Source organism: Pistacia vera, unplaced genomic scaffold, assembly GCF_008641045.1.
Source record: "Pistacia vera cultivar Batoury unplaced genomic scaffold, PisVer_v2 Contig74, whole genome shotgun sequence".
NCBI lineage: Eukaryota > Viridiplantae > Streptophyta > Magnoliopsida > Sapindales > Anacardiaceae > Pistacia > Pistacia vera.
The window spans coordinates 101,335-119,035 of NW_022196601.1; the positions used below are offsets into that span (position 1 = coordinate 101,335).

At 35.1% G+C, this 17,701-nt stretch overlaps 2 protein-coding genes and 1 pseudogene across 2 annotated transcripts in view; 2 read left to right on the top strand and 1 right to left on the bottom strand.

Annotated features, from left to right (window-relative positions):
• Positions 1–360: 360 nt before the first annotated feature.
• On the top strand, positions 361–3,433 carry LOC116115418 (annotated as a pseudogene).
• Positions 3,434–4,487: 1,054 nt separating this feature from the next.
• Positions 4,488–5,883, top strand: LOC116115451. The gene is made up of 3 exons (XM_031401607.1): positions 4,488–4,686; positions 5,330–5,456; positions 5,569–5,883. Exons 1-3 carry the CDS (start codon positions 4,496–4,498, stop codon positions 5,644–5,646), a joined length of 396 nt encoding a protein of 131 aa, XP_031257467.1. The 5' UTR covers positions 4,488–4,495; the 3' UTR covers positions 5,647–5,883.
• A 1,394-nt stretch (positions 5,884–7,277) lies between these two features.
• The window catches only part of LOC116115448 (E3 ubiquitin-protein ligase WAV3-like), a 38,555-nt gene continuing 28,131 nt past the window's right edge, over positions 7,278–17,701 (bottom strand). The window contains exon 2 of the mRNA XM_031401603.1: positions 7,278–9,606. Coding sequence (XP_031257463.1) covers positions 7,666–9,606 — 1,941 coding nt within the window. The 3' untranslated portion in view covers positions 7,278–7,665. The remainder of the gene's footprint in view (positions 9,607–17,701) is intronic.

Sequence of the window (17,701 nt, forward strand, 5' to 3'; positions counted from 1 at the left end):
ATGAGTAACGACATGGGTTGGGAGAGCCAATGAGAAAGTTTGGATAAAATGTTGTGCTGTCATTGCTTTGAGAATTTGGGGGAGAGATAATGCGAATGAAAACGTGGGTGGGGAGGACAATGCAAGTGGAGGATGCTGGAGTAGATAAATGAAAGAATGCGTAAGCGACTCATTTTCAAAAGGAGAAAAGATAACTGCCATGTGGGCGCAGTAGTAGGTGCAGTTAAAAGGGCTGTTATATGTGTCATTTACCAAGTGTGCCAAGCGTCATCTTCTTTTTGGATGGTGGAGAAAGGGATTTTAGAGGGACTGGTTTTCCTTTTGTTGGCGTTTGGAGAGGGGCAGCGACTCGAATAAGGCATGTTTCTGGACGCGATCCTACTCGGCGCTGCAATTCGACTTCATGCTGCCAAGTCATCCGAGTGGAGTGGAATGGATTTTGGGGTAGGCTTTGAGTACTTGTTTTGGGGTCACTAAAAGACGAGTGGGGGAGACTGGATTCTTAATGTGTTTGGAAAGAATGTAATTCACGTTTAATAGGGTGGATATTTTGGGCAGATGAATCATAGCAAGGTGTGGAAAAAGTGGTTGTTTTTATTCTTTGGTAGTGTTTTTTGTTTGGAATCTGCTTCAAAGCTTGATCCTTTATGGAATTTGGCGAGGTTGAGGTGCTCTAGGTTGGGTTTTGGAGGAAGGTTTGAAAACCTTTGGAAATTCTCAGTTGTTTGGTGGCTTTTGGAGAAGAAAGTGGGATTATAAAAGGAGGACGTTGAAGTAAGTAAAAGAGAGAGGAGAAGAAGAAAAGATGCGAAGAAAATGCAGATAGAAAATGAGAAGCGTGAGTTGTGTTTTGATGCTTCAAGGTATCATATTACACGCAGGATAAATATAATACGCATAAAAAAGATTATGATATGCTGAATAGATATAATATGACATGTGAATAGATAAACCAATGAAGAAAAGTAAAGAAAAAATTTTCTTATCATGATGGAATTTCAGATTAACAATGTTAGTCGAAAGGAGTTCGTGTCTCCTCTCATATTGCAAGTCGTCGTTGGAATAACGATTGTCAGAGGCCCCACGGTGGGCGCCAAACTGTAGATGCAAAAATTCTACTGTCATAAAAATAGGGTCTGATCCCGTGAGGTTGAGGCCATTGACAATCCGCTAGACCTGCACACATGAAAGGACAAGCGTGAAGCTTACGAAAAACACCGAGGTGGTGTTTGCCGTAGGCACTTCGACGCTCAAGTCAGGAAGACTAAAAGAGATTATTTGATAAGAATTAAGGAGAATAAGGGTTTGCAGGAGTCTTGTCGGAGGCTAGGACTATGGCGGAGGCGTCGGGTTCTGGGAGCAAGAACTTCAGGAGCAAATAGATGGTTTTAAGTAGTGTAGATTGACTATGGGAGATTTCTCTCTTAATGAGAGGGCAGACCTCTGTTTTTATAATGAACCCAAGGGGTTGGAATCCTAGTAGGACATTAAGTCCTTTTTTGGGAGATAATCCCTATCAGGAAAGAGATATGATTTCTTGACTTTATCAGATTAAGTTTGATAGTTTGAGTAAGATTTGGAATCTTAGTGGGACACTAAGTCTTATTTTGAAAGATAATCCCCATCAGGAAAAAAATATGATTTCTTGATTTTATCAAATTAAGTTTAATAGTTTAAGTAAGATTTGGAATCTTAGTAGAAGAGGAAATAGAATGGGATTCTGATTTCCTATTTATGGACTGTTGCAGGCTAATGGGCTGAAACTCGGTTTAGCTTAACTTATAGGATAGCCCAACTCATAGAGTGGGTAGTTCACAAGGTGATTTTAAGTGTAGGCTCAATCGGGATTGGGCTGAGGCCTTAGACTGTAACATGTTTATTTCGTTATTGGGCCTCGTCAGGCTGAAGACGATTTTTGGCCCTAACAATATCAACAAGAGACCATCATGGACATGGCACTCACACTTCATCAACCATTGCGGGGCACACTGTTAATAATGCTTCTTTTCTTGGTTTTGCAAACGGTGAAGCATCTGGGATGGCAGAAAAAGCTAGACTTGCTGCATACAAAGTTTGTTGGAATGGAGGATATTGTATGGAATCTGACATTTTAGCCGGCTTGAACAAGGCTGTTGAAGATGGAGTTGATCTTATCTCTATTTCATTAGGTTCTGGTCGGTCAGAACCATATTTTCTGGATCCAATCGCAATTTGATCGTTTGGTGCAATGGAAAAAGGAGTTTTTGTTTCAGCTGCTGCAGGAAATTCAGGTTTTCGAGCTGAAACTGTGGATAATGTAGCTCCGTGGATGATAACTGTTGGTGCTAGTACGATTGACAGAAAGTTCCCTGCCGATTTGGTTCTTGAAGATGGAACAACTATCACACTCTTTATAATGGAAAACAATTGCCAAACAAGACGTACTTTCCATTGATCTATGCTGGCAGTGCTTGCATGTATGGGTCATTAGATCCAAAATTGATTCATGGTAAGATTGTGGTGTGTGATCGTGGTGACATTGGATGTGTTGACAAGGGAAATGCTGTGAAAAAGGCTGGCGGGATTGGAGTGATTGTTGCTAATACAGAATCATCAGGTGAAGGTTTAATAGCTGATGCACACTTGTTTCCTGGTTTGGCCATTACTTTATCAGCTTGTGAAAAAGGTTCTCAATTACATAATCTCTGCCAAGAATCCCAGAGCCACCATGGTGTTTAACAAAACTCAATTGGGAGCAAAACCAGCTCCAGTTGTTCCAGTATTTTCATCTCGCGGGCCAAATCCGCAATCAATTTACATTGTTAAAACCTGACGTAATTGCACCAGGAGTTGACATTCTAGCTGCCTGGACGAATGATTCTTCACCAAGTGGTTGTCTTGAAGATACAAGACGCGCTGAATTCAATATAATCTCTGGCACATCGACGTCGTGCCCGCATGTTTCAGGCCTGGCAGCTCTTTTGAAAGCAGCCCATCTCGATTGGTCTCCAGCAATGATCAAATCAGCTTTGATGACTACAGCTTACACTCAGGATGAAGATGGTAATCCTCTGCTAGACGAGAAAGATCTTAATCAGACAAATATTTGGGCGATGGGGCTGGACATGTGGATCCTCAGAAAGCTTTAGAGCCTGGATTGGCTTATGATTTAACAGCTGAAGATTACATAGATTTTCTCTGTGCATCAAATTACAGCCTAGATCATATCCAGATAATTACCAGGAGGTCAGTGAACTGTAGTTCAAGCAAGACAAAGAACCCATGGGACCTAAATTACCCAATTATTTCAGTTGGTTTTGGTGCTTCAAAATCATCCAATTCAGAGGTTTTGGTGACGACAAGAACAGTGACATATGTAAGCGAGACTGCTTCAAGGTACAAAGTGAGAATTATCAATCCTGAAGGTGTGACTGTGACAGTTGATATATCCTGAAGAGTTGGAATTCAAAGAGAGAGGTGAGAAACAAAGTTATAAGGTTAAGATTTCAACCAAGGAAGTGGTTGTGACTGATGATAAAGTGACAAGTATTGTTGGGAAATATGTTATTTCACCTATTGTTGTGACATAAACTGAAATAGCCTAAGTTTTGTATGGTTTCATTATGCTTTTGTAATAATAATTATCTAAATAAAAAGATAAATAAATTTTTTATGTTTGAGAAAACATGTGAGACCCATTTTTTACTATAAAAAAAATAAATAAAATAATCATTTATTATCATCCCTTTTTCATTTCTCTCTCTTACAAAACCAATTTTTATTTTAAATTAAAATTTTTAACATAAAATTATAAACGGATAACATATTTGAGACCAACCCTTCAAAACAAACAAAATAAGTGATATTTTTAAATAATTTTATCTGTTGTGTAAGCAATCAATTTTTTATATTTTATTTCTTTTGTTTGTGTTTTTAGACAAAAATATCGAACACGTTTTTATTTTTGATGTATTTACATTTTTCACATTTTTCAAACATTTTCAATATTTTCAGAAAATAGAAAATGAAATCACAAAATTCATAAAAGAATACACCCTATTTATACCGTCCATTTAGTTTTTTATTATAACTTTACAATTTACGGGTAACATTTGCTAAAAACAATTAATACACACAAACTCATCAGTATGCAAAATAACATTGATTTAAAGACCTTAAATGGGAAAATATTATTTGATTAATTTGAATGTCCAAACATAATATACATAAATACTATTATATAAATAAATAGTTGAGATATTTAACTTAAATTATTGACACCAATTTTTAACCAATTTTAAAAATATCATCCTATTAAAAAATGCAAACATATCGTTAAGAAGGGCTACACTTGTTGGGCCTCATTCAGCCCAAACCCAAGCCGAAGCCCATTTCCACACAAGTGTTCTCTTTCTCACTCTCATCTTCCTTTTCTCTCTGAACAGAAACTAAAAACGTAACAGAAACATCTTAACAAAGGCCTGACAACTCCTCGGTATATAGTATATTGTCTGAAATGACGACCGTCGAGACACAGACAGCGATGGCCGAGTCATCGAAACCCAAAAACGATGTACCAGCTACTGTAAAGGTCCAACCATCGTTCAAAAGATGGGGTAGAATGCATCCCTTTGTAAGATACGGGCTGCCCATGATCTCTTTGACGGTGTTTGGGGCACTTGGACTCGGTCATCTCTTGCAAGGAAGGTTCGTGCAATACCCATTTGGATTTTATTCTTTTACTGCTTCGTTTACTAAGACTATTGATGGTTTGATTGGTTGATTAGGGTTTATAATTTCGAAACTTATTTAGGTTCTCATTTAGAATTGCTTAAATTCTTTGAGTTGATCGGTTTATGAGAATTGAAACCTTGGGCATAATGTGTATAGTACATAATTTCGTGACCAAAATTTAAGATTGGCAGATGTAAAGTTTGCATTTTTTGTGGGCGTAATATGATTTTGGTTTTTTGAGCTTTAGCCTAACTCAATCCATCAATCATTAAAAGTAGTTGTGGGAAACTAATGAAAAACAGATGCATCCTTTCACGAATGAAACTACCATGGGTGATCTTACATTTTTTACTAGCAACAGGTTTAATGAATATATATGTCCATTAGGTGGTCGGGTTCAGTTTTTGTAAGTTATGAATAGAAAGTATCACTTTTTCTTTCAGTAGTTTATGACTTTATTCATCAGGCAGACAAAGTTAATGTTGCGTCTCTCATGAAGCAATCTGTTCAGACCCTTTCTTAATGCATTCCCATCATTCTGGCATCTCTAATGTCTTATTGTCAATCATTTTCTTCTTATTGTTCATCTAAAATATGGTGGGACTTTGTAGTTCAGCAAGGAAATTGCAAAGGTGAAAGATGATCAGGAGTGGGAGATTATTGAGACTAGAAAAGCACTGTCAAGAACAGGACCCGTAGATGCATACAAGCCAAAAAATATCTCACTGGAAGAGGAATTAAAGGTATAATCACTCTTCTAGGAATCCACGATTGATATAATCAAGGCATTTATATGTTTATGGCCTCTTTTTCTTTCTCTGTTTCTTTTGTTTTGATTGTTTCTCTGTTCTATAGGCATTGCAAGAGAAGCTGGACATAAATAACTACGAGTATAAGAGAATTCCTAAGCCAAATGAAGGAAAGTCAGACTAGTTTGAGGCTCTCTCTATTCATGGTTTTTGTATCATTATACCACTCTTTAGCATTTCATAGAAATGTGAGGGCTTGAATCTCGTGAAATTTTGTTTGAATATACTGGTTTTTCTTTTTTCTTTTTCCTCTTTTCAAGTGAACTTTCAATGTCTGTTTCTGACCAGTATCAGCTGATGTATTACATGCATATGATTTTTGTTGGAATAACTTTATAGCTATAGTGATATTGTTACGAAACCTGATCAACTATTAGTGCATACTTAAACCATTGAATTAAATATATTGTTGAGAGTAGATTAGTAATTCATTTTTTGCAATAAAATTCTTTTGCATTCCATTGTGCAGAATATTTACTAGACAGGAATGTAAATTAAGCGGACAAATTTTATTCATCTTACTTTTATTTACTTTACATCTTATATTGCAACTAAATTAAGAGAAGAAAAATGAAAGCCAACAAGAAAGCAAGTTATATGCTTGCAAACTTCACAGTGGAGGTGGAGGTGCCGGAGGAAAAAAATCTGGACAGCAGCCAGTAAATAGACCACAGCAGCAGAGAAACCACAAGCTGGGAATTGAAGAGAAAACATATTAGGAACCTGGAAAAAATAACTGCCCATTATATCCTTTTCAGCTGTAAAGTAAAGAGTTATGGGGGAAAGAAAGAAATCATACCATGACGTCAATGGTCCATTATACCCTAAACCTGGTGGACCTGGCGGTGGTGGTGCAGCATCCGGAGGAGGTGGATCCATCAATGATAGAATGAAGTTTGAGGAAGCCAATACACTTGTGACAAAGATCGTATAAGTGAGGAGAAATTTGAGCCTTTTTATGGATCAAAGCATTGTGCCCAACAGATAACAGACTTTCTGTCTGCTGATTTGGTGCAACTTCTTTTCTTGATACATGCATCTACCATTCAACGTTAGAAGAAATATCACATCAAGTCATCTTTGGATACTTGAGACTTGTCCCACAGTTGCACTCAGGTCTATTTCTTCGATGCGTATTGCCAAATATAATTTCACAATTAGAGTTGTAACAACAGTGACACCAACACAATTCTTAAGGGTTTTTATTTTTTATTTTTTTGGTGGCATAATAGGATATTCACTAAATTAAGAGTAATTTTAAAGCTTTAAGTCCTGAGATTAAACTGAAAAGAAAGAAAACAGACAAATGTCCATTCTGAGATTGGTGTGACTTTCATGGCAATGGAGCTTTTAAGAGTACCACAAACCAAAAGAAAAGGATAAAAAGAATAAAAAAGAGCTATACCATGTGGGTCATACTATTCTCACACTGTGGTTTTGTGTTTTACCCTTGGCCTAGGAAATTGTTGCAGAAGTGTTGACTCCGGCAGATTTTTGAATACAGATAGGTCCACTTAGAATAAAGTTGAGGAGCTTCATCTTTTTCAGGTCTACCCTAAACTCCGAACTGATGTATAAAGTTATGTTTAATATTATAACTACATTGGAAAATTCTTCCTGTAACTTTCCAGACTTGCTAAGAGTCATTGAATGCCAAGCATTTGTCAAAGATTGAATTAAATCAGCTTTGAATTCTCAACATATAGGGCAATTTAAGGCTTTGAGTGACAGCTACGATTAAGATTAAGATTAAGATAATAAAAATAAACAACACTTTATATAAAGAATTGAGAGCAAGTAATTATATATTAGGTGAAGGGTTCACCCAAAACATTTCCACAATTACAAACTTATGCCCAGTTCTTCCAAGAGAAGCCATTTCTCTTATGTACACACCCCCAACAACACAAAACAAACAAAAAATATTGTTGTAAAGCCTACCTAGTGTTCCTCTCTTTTTTCCCAAATATATTCTTTTGCCCTTTCCTCAGGTTTTATTCATTTACAAATACAAAGATGAGCAAAAACCACAGCCAAGAAACTCCTCTTCTTATATCTCCAATATATTCCCCTCCCCAAACAAAACTGTGAAAAATATAGGAAAAAAGATGCTGGAAAATATTTGAAGTGTGTACTTCAAATATTACCTTGGTTTCGGTTGAGATCCGAAAGACCATAACGGTTGAACAAGCCTTTGAGCTGATGGACTACCCAGTAACATAGCCTGTGATCGAGTTAGCATCTCAGACATGGATGGGGTTTGATAAGACTGAACAAGACTTGACCCATCGGTGGAGTCACCTCTTGCTGTTGCTCTCTGCCATGAATGCGAACTCAGACCTGAAAGAATATATGCTCTGCCAGATGCCTCATACACATGCCTGCTTGCCATCCTCTCTTGCATTTCTTTGAGCTCGGCATCCAATGCAAGACAGAGTCGATCATTAGATTTAGCTGACACAGTCTCTGCGAGTAACTGCCGACAATTCTCAAGGATAGAAGCAGCACCTGCCAGATCTCCCTGCTCAGCTGAAGTCCTCGCCAATGCCATTGCCTCTGCTGCTTGGAGCCGGTTACGTTGCCTGTCCACTTCAATTGATACTACTTCTTGTCCTACTATTTCAGGTCTTTCAATCTTGACATCATTACTTTCTCGAGTTACCATTTCTTTAGTCAAGGGATCCTTGTAAATACATCTCACTTTTAGCAATGAAGTCTCATTTGTCGAAGACTCTGCTGGAACATTAACTGATACCAGAAAATCCCTCTCTTCATCAGCATATAGATCTCCAACATCAATAAATCCAGTGCGTCTATCAACCATTACACGGCTTGGGTAACTTCCTGCTTTTAATGAGCCAAGACGGAGACTTGGGTGCATGCATTCTATTCCCACTTGCAGCTCCTGTACCACAACACTCAAAAGCCCTCCAATGCATTGTGCAAATGCATCCTGGATCACAGCTTCAGTCTCAATGAAAGAAAAGGTCCCTCCAGAGGTCTCTGAAATTGAATGCATTAATGAAGCATCATGATCTGTACCAAAGCCAAAAGAGTGCACTGGAATCTGGAATCCACTGTTATCACTTCCATGAATTGCCCAAGGGAGGAGCAACTGATAATTGGGCTGAGGATGGTTGCCACCAGAAGAGTTAACTGTATATGTATCCTGCCCATCTGACAACAATATTATACTGGCCACAGGGTTCTTTTCCTTACGGTCTTCCATTACCTTTGCACCTTTCCTCAGACCTTCGGCAATGTTGGTTCCACCATTTGCAACCAAGGAATTAACCGCCTGAAGTGCTTGCTGCCGTCCTGTGTTAGACATTCGACGTAGGGGAAAGAGGCGGCGAGCTGTGGAAGAGAAGGCGATAACTGAGAGCCTATCATTGGAGCCAAGGTTTTGTATGACAAACCCCATTGCTCGTTTTAGCAGTGCAAGCTTGGTACCAGCCATGCTTCCACTGATGTCAAGTACAGTAACTAGGTCAACTGGAGCGCGTGGTGTTTGAGAAAGTTGAGGCAAGCTAGTCTGATTTCTGCTGGGATTTTGTGTAGTAATAGTAGCAGCGGCTTTGAGATTGACCAAAACAGTGAAGTTATCATAAGAATTGGACTGAGGTGCAGCTGAAACTTCTGGGTATGTTTTGATTTCTACAGCTCTAATGGAACTGGTATCTGCAACACTGTTACCGCTGGAGCTTCGGTCAGCTGACACTGGTTGGTGATCCAGGGATTCATCATCATCAAATACTCCTGGCTCAGGAGCCTGAAATAACGGAACAATGTGCCGTCGACTCAAATCCCGATGAGGAGGAGGTATTCGGCGAACCACAGTCATCAAAGCATCATTTTGATGCCAACCTATTGGATTGACTACTGCCCTCCCAGGAAGAGGATCTAAGCCAGGACCCTGCATGGGGATCTCTTTCCATTTTGCCCTGCAAACTGGACAAATTTGGTTACCATGTTTCACATTTGAAGCAATGCAGTGGAAATGAAAGGAATGTGAGCACTCTGCAGTGAAAATAGCATGCCCCCCTCCCTGTTTCATCTTTGTCAAACATATCGAGCAGGTTTGCTGAAAATGCATAACAGGAGCAAAATATATGAGATTATACCTTAAAGAACCAAAATAAATCTGAATAACTTTGGTTACCAGCATTGGTCTGACAAACACACATGCAATACTACACTATGAACATCATGTTTCAGAATATCTCTGTGCATTGAAGTCATTAATAAACAACAATTTTCAAGCAACTCACATACGATTTTACATATAACAAAAAAAAAATTTGCACTATTCCATAACACCATCAATGCCAAGTGACAGGACAAACTAAATCAGAGGACAAAAGACGAAAACTATAAACTTGGCACTAAAACTTGTTAAACACTGGGAAAGAAGAACTTAGAAACTGATCTATTTGTCCCCAAATTCATTCTGGTCATCCTGTAGAGCTAAAATGCCAAAGGGCACATATAAACTGATTTTATTGTTAATTAAGAGTTTGAAACCTCATGCCGTCCTCAATGTGAACCAAACTCCCCCAACTCCAATGTGAATTTTAGTGAAGGACGGGTTCTCAAAGAACTACTTAAAATGGATTTGGTAATAAAAGTAACTCCACTTTTACCATCAGGGCAAGAAAACATATAAAAAATTGAGACTATGCAGATGGCCACATATTGAGGATTTGGTATTTCTACAAAGTCGGCATGTTTCACGTTTATATTAACCTCTTCACCTCCTTTTTTAGTAAAAGTCAACAACAATCTTTTAGGTGGCAGAATGTTATAATATCCCATGTTTTTTTTACACAAGTTTGAGGGTCTTATAAGGATGTCTCATCATAAGAAGGAAACAACACCTACCAGAAGAAATCGGGTATGTATAGCCTTGCCCTATAGGCCAAGCAATAATAAGTAGAACAATCTAGGAAGTGGAGAGATATCTAGAAAATTTAAGAAATGAATAAGAGAAGGAGAGAGAGTTAATTGATTAGCCATAGCTAGTATAAATGCTTAAAAAGTAGTCAATGTTAGGCATCCAAAAAATAGAGAACATAGTAGGAAATAAAGTTTGATATATCAAAAGAGTCAATTTCAAAAGGTTATCAAGTAACCACAGTGTTACAGATGATGATATGGACCTTTCAAAACAACTTGGGAGAAAAATGAAGAAACCAATCTATCAAAGAAAGGATAATCATAAGTTTCTTTATGATATATCTTTTTCTTTTTTTCTTCTTTTAACTTCTTTGATGAAGTTCACACCTAGAAAGCTTGCATTTTAATAGTCAACAGATGAGGCCACCATACCATACTTGCTTTTCTTCCACCCAAGAGGAGGAAAAAGCAGTAACCCCACAAGCCTAAAGAGGGGAAAACAACATGACACAAAATAAATTGCTCAATAATTTCATATACTTTGCAAAATTAGTTAGAACACCGTTAATCAGTACAACTTATTTATCAGTGACTAAGACATATTCTGCTTCTTCTTTTTTTNTCAGTTTGTTTTGAAGTTTTTGGTTGTCCTGGAGTTGCAGTTCTGCTACTTGCAGATTTGGGCAGTTTTTGAAGTTCTTGTTTTGCAGTTTCTGCTACTGCAAACTTGGTGCAGTTTTTGAAGGTGTTTTGCAGTTCTTCTACTGCAGTTGTTTTGCCCCTGCAGATTGAAGTTTCAGTGCAGTTGTTTTGCCCCTGCAAATTTGAAGTTTGTTATGAAGTTTTGGTTGATCTGGAGTTGCAGTTCTGGTACTTGCAGATTTGGTCTTGAGTGGAGTAATTGTTCTATAGTTTTTGGTTGCAAGGAATCAGTTTGTTTTGAAGTTTTGGTTGTCCTGGAGTTGCAGTTCTGCTACTTGCAGATTTGTGCAGTTTCAAAGTTCTTGTTTTGCAGTTTCTGCTACTACAAACTTGGTGCAGTTTTGAAGGTGTTTTGCAGTTCTGCTACTGCAGTTGTTTTGCCCCTGCAGATTGAAGTTTCAGTGCAGTTTTTTTTTTCTGCAGATTTGAAGTGTCAGTCTTTGAAACTTTCTTTTGGTAAGAAAAATGCAGCCCCTTCAGCTTTGAAGTTTCTGGTTTTGAAACTTTCTTGCTATGGTGAGAAAATGCTGAGAAAATGCAGCTCAGCCATTTGGTTCAATGTAGTTAGCTCTTCAGTTCAAACAATGGGGTGAATTCCAGTTTGTTGGACAGATTCAGCACAATGCAGAAAGTGCAATGTAAATAGCTTAAGCAGTCATGTTTGAGGGGCAATGTTGGACAAATGCGCTGCCGATTTTAACTCAAATATTAAAGAGTCAAAACACTGTCGTTTAGAGTGTAAAAGTTCACTCAAAATCTATATATGTAAAACAGTAGCTACTTACTTTGTAATTAACGAAAAGTGCAGTAAAAAGGCGTTTCTTCTCTGCTCCTGCTCTCTCTCTTTTTCAATTTTTCTTGTCAATTTTCTGCTTTTCAATTGCAAAGTTACAAAGATGTGCCCTTCCTTGCCCTTCAATTCCATCCTTGTGATTAAAGTGCAATTTTTAAATGCAAGTTGGCTACGATATATCCAAGAACCAAAAATTACTTATTTTCTTGATACAAAGTACAGTATTACCTATAATGTATTTTATATATAAATTCTATATTTTAAAAAGAAAGATATACAGAGACATAATGCTTAAATATATTGGATAAACAATACAATTTTATTTAAGAGGCCAAAGTGTAATATACGTTCAACGAATCAGTTGAAACCAAAATATAAAAATGCATTCAAAGATATTTAATTTAAGGGGGCCACAGTAAAAAGGAATTTTTGGGATGAAACTTTGATTCTATATCCAGAATTCAAAAAATATTTAGGACACTGGCCATCTCAGGCCTAATTACTATAGTTTGTCTTTGCCGAGATGATAAATTAAATTAATTTTAATTTTGTTAACGACAAAAATAAAGTTGCCCTTGATCTTGAATTTTAATTAAAACAAAAAATTAATAAATATCTTAAGACATTAAAAATAGTATATCACTCCACTCTTTAAACTTTTTTTTTTCTTTTTCCCATTTTAGTGCATGTACCTTTCTAAAATGATGAATAAAATCTTTAAGCTATCTTTGTAAAATAGTTGTATGCTAAGGGCATCTCCAAATGACTCTTTATATAACCCAAACTCTTTATTATAAAGAGTTTATCCATAAAAATAAGAGTCCAACAGATTCTTTATTCTTTAAATATAAATTAAAGAATGAGTTTGACTCTCCACATTTAAAGAGTCAAATTTCACTCTCTATCATAATTTTAAATAATAAATTGCAAGTTTTTATGCATTTTATTTATGATTTATCTCTTCTATTAAGTTTCTTTCTTGAAAAAACAAATTCTCTCTCATAAAATTTAAAGAGTCTATTGGATTTGAATAAAAATTTTGTTTTTTATATTTAAAAATCAATGAAGATGCTATTTATTTATATAAAAGAAGCTCTTTAAAATAAAGAGCATCACTGGAGATGCTTTAAGATAAGGTTTTGGAAAGTGTCGAAATGTGAAGTCCAAATTATACATTAAATGAAAGTGTCTTCATAAAATTTGTGTTCTCCCATTCATTGAAAAGAGGTTTTTGGTTCGTGGATATCATGTAATCCAATATTTTTTATTGTTATTATTTTACACACCTATTTGCTCATTTCAAATTTATGCTATTAATGAGGTTTATCAACTTTCTAATAATGCGGACTACACATAAAGATAACATATTTAAAACATATGGACTCTTGTATTGATTGAAGAAATTATCTAAAATAATTTACAATAAATCATTGAAAATTCATATATGAATCTTGCGTATAGTTAACTAATAGGGAAGATTACTAATATTTTTATTTTTTTATGATTGGAGTATTCGGGCCAGTTTGCACGCATCTCAATTAATCTTCGAGCCCATTGAATATCTTACAAACTCATTGTTTTAAGATAAGTCACAATTGTGATAAGTGGTGTCCAGGTTCAGAACCAGAAAGTCAATAAAGAAGATAAATATTCTTGACCGTCAGGCCAACCCTGTAAAGTTAATTAGATTAGAATAATGCTACGGACACCGATAATTTGTACCAAATTTTTATACTGACGTATGTAGCATCCATTTAAACGCAACCACATTAGAGACAATACTCATCTTTCGTGAATAAACGGTCGTCCAATAATTATAGACGCTCGTCCATATTTGATGGACGACTGTTCATCACGAATGAACAGTTGTCCACTATGAATGGATGTCCATCTATAATTTAAATTATAAAAGAATAAGGGTGGACGCTCATCCATATCTATTTTCAATAATAATAATAATAACATACTAAAAAATGCATGAGTTTTTATTGGTCTCTTATATGGGGAAATACAAAGCTTTAGACTTTAGAAGTCAAATGATGCTTTTGTTTTACACGAAATTCATTGCTGGCCTGCAAAATCAAAATAAATCAATATACCATTTACCAACATAAGAATATGTCTGTAATCTAAATGAGAAGCAAAACTAAAATATTCAAAATAATAAATACCTTAGTATCTGCATGCCAATGGACAGTCGTCCATATCATATAGACAGGCGTCTATTATTATATTTTTAAAAATTTATGGATGGGCATTCATTTGAGGTGGATACCCGTTCATAAGAAATAGACTCTCGTCTATATAATATGAACATGAATCCATTGTTATTTTCGTACGAGATTGATGGACGGTCGTCTATTCGTAATGAACGGTACCGTTCATTCACGAAAAACGTGTTTTGTCTTCAATGTGATCGCGTCTGACTGGATGTCATGTCCTTCGATATAAAAATTCGGTGTAAAAAATCAGTTTATGTAGCATTATAGATTAGATTATATTATTCATTCAATAATATTTCTTAAAACAAGTCAACAAGGAATGATTATCTTTGAATTTACATTTTGTGAAACATTATTAATTTTTTTTATTTTTTTTTTTAAGTTAGAAACTTCGAAATGTTGACATTTGAATTGACTGTATATTTATCTTATATTTTTAAGACATGATAACAATATACAATAAAATTTTGAATATATCTTCAGGACATTTCGAAGTGGAGTGACAAAATATTCTATATATATACGTTGAATTGTCCACCCACGTAGTTATTGAAAAGGTTGAACTTTTAAGTATGCTCAATTCATAATATTTATTAATAACAATATATATATTAAATGAATGACTTTTCTAGTTTTCTAAACCTCTATGAATATATTAATGTCCTCCATTTGTTTAAATAGCAATAAATAACTTGGATACGTGTGCATATTTGTAACCTTTTGTTTTGATCATCTCACACAAAACGTTGTTCTAAGAACCCCCAGAAGCCCGCCCTCAAAATTATCATTCAATGGTCAAATTCTACCCACATTGAAATCTTCAAAATATATAGCCTCTACCCTCTGAGTTTAGATATATTTAAACAACAGTTGAATAGATTCACAAGTTTCCAGCAAGTTATGGAGTTATTCAAGATAACCATGCTTATACTTTTCTTTGAAATTGAAACCTACTGAATTGACCTGACTTAGTCATCATATTTGCCTCAAAAGTTTCCATGAAAATTAGGGTTTATATTTAGTTTCATATTTAAGGTTATCTCATCAATAGAAAGTGGTGTATTAAATGTTTGTTTAATGGATTTAATAAGAGTTAAAAGAGGGTTTGAGTAGTAAGAGAATAAGTTCAAATCTATTGATTATGGGCAGGCACTAACAATAAATGGAAGAGGAGGGTTGAAGGAGAAATAAAGAAGGATTCTAGAGAATTTAAGTAGTGTGAAAAATGGACCATTTCAAATCATTCTCGAGTCACCAATGGAAGAGAAGAAGAATTGCTGAAGTTGGGTCCAGGATGTATGCATTATTTGTAGAATAGTAGAGGGCACATATTCATGGAATTTGATTCTTCTCTCCATGAAAAATACTACTACTACTACTACTACGACTACAACAACATTTCTTTATCACAACATATTCAGTGGAGATGGAATTTTTCATTGCTTTCAAAAGTTTCGTGTTGGAGCATCAAAAAATTATAGTTCAAACTTCAAAGTGTATATCACAACATATATCAAAATCTTACATATATGCATGTATATGTGCAGTAAATACGAATGAAAACTGATCATCTAAGATGAGTTATAAATCAAAATGCTTTGTTATATAAATTACATGTATATTTTGACATTATTTTATATATAGGGTTCATGAGTGATTTCATTTTTTTGGTCTGAAATTTGATTTGACGTTATTTTATATAATATGGTTTATGGGTGATTACATCTTTTTGGGTCTGCAATTTAAAGAGCAAATGTAAGTGTGTGTGTATATATATATATATGAACTCTGCATATAAATAAAAACAGATAGTATGAGATAAGTTATAAATTAAAACGTCTTATAAGTTATGGTTTATGGGTGATTATCTGAAATGTAAGTTTTTCATTTAAAAAAAGAAAAAAGAGAGTAAGAAGAAGATGATGATGATGATGATGGAGATGAATGATATGGTGGGTATGAGTGGGGGAGATTGGTATACCCACTAACTTTCGATTTACTAACTTAAAAAGACAACCTTTTAAAAGGTGGGGGGAAAAATGTTCTATCTTTTTAGGATTGGAAAAGTTATTCCTCTCCCCACAAAACATCAACAAGCTAGGAACCAAACAAGCCTGTGACTTCCTTTTTAAAGAAAGAAAAAAAAAAATGTTTTACTCCTCTTTTGAGAGCACACATGCTTCACACAACTTGAGAGAGAAAGAGAAAGAGAGAGCAATAATGATGAGTGCTTCTCCTGAGTGGAGATCCATTAACAAAAGAATTTTCGTAAAAACTCCTTGATGAATGAAGAGGATAGGATTCCCTCTAAATTTGCCAGACTTTCTGCCCAAAGTCAACTACAAAGCTGTCTTCTATTCTTGTAAGGCATATGAACTTCTCTTATTGTGCTCCCCACTTAACATCATCGAGATGTCTTCTTATTCCCTGCTTTTACCATTAATAACAAAAACAAAAATCTGTAAAACTGAAATATCCAGATCCAGGATTTAATGTTAGATGTGAAATACGTTTATTTTCTTGTTATCTAGTTGTATTGCAACAAGATACGTTTAGAAATAGCTCTATGTTGGAGTTGTCGATCCCTTCAACAATAAGGCAGTTTAGGCCTTTTCCATGAAGAGTCGAACGATTTTCAAAGTTATTTATTTATTATTGAGTTTGGTTTAGGAATATGAATCCTTATAATACAGTATTAGGGTTTAGTCTTTTAAACTTAGTATATAAACATATTTTTCTCTTGTATAAGTATGATAGTAAATTATACAACAAATTACATTGACTATAAACGAGAGAGGTGAGACAATATTACAATAATATTGACTCTACTAGACGTAACCTATTAATTGGATAAATCATGATAGATCACACATATTATTTTATTAACTAGGATTTGATATCTCTCATCCGTTTATGTTTTGTTTGGATGGGTCACTAAACATTAAAAACTTAGATTTAGTTTTAAAATAGTGTTTAGAGCATAAATTATGTTCCTAAACTTTGGTGGTGGAGATAATTAAAAATTAATCAAAGAATGATAATATTCTTTGAAAGATACTATTACGAGAAGAAGGTAAATCTTAAACAGGGGACAAGTAGCTTTTACAGAAATATGATGTCACATGTATTGATGATGAACATGATCATGATCATCACCAAGTCAAACCTAATCCATGCACTTTGTGGGCTCCATTTTTGTTTATTTATTTATATATCATCTCCAGCAATTTGAGTATGCTTATGCTTTTTCTTTTTGTATATTATTACTATTTTCTTTTCATAAAAGGAGATTTATGATTGTGTGCATGCATGTTGCATTTAAAGTGAAATCTATGTAAAAATTTTGCATAACTGACTCCTCCAATCAGAATTCTTGTGTCTTAATTAATTTTTTATTTTATTTTATACTACTTAGTTAAAATAAATAGAAAATAAGCATAACTGTGTGACAATATTACCACCCTTGGGTAACTCAAGTGGTAGCCGCCTAACCGGTAGGATAAACATTGGGATGTGTGGTTAGAGGCCTATGGTCTCAGGTTTGAATCTCTTTAACTCCCAAGATT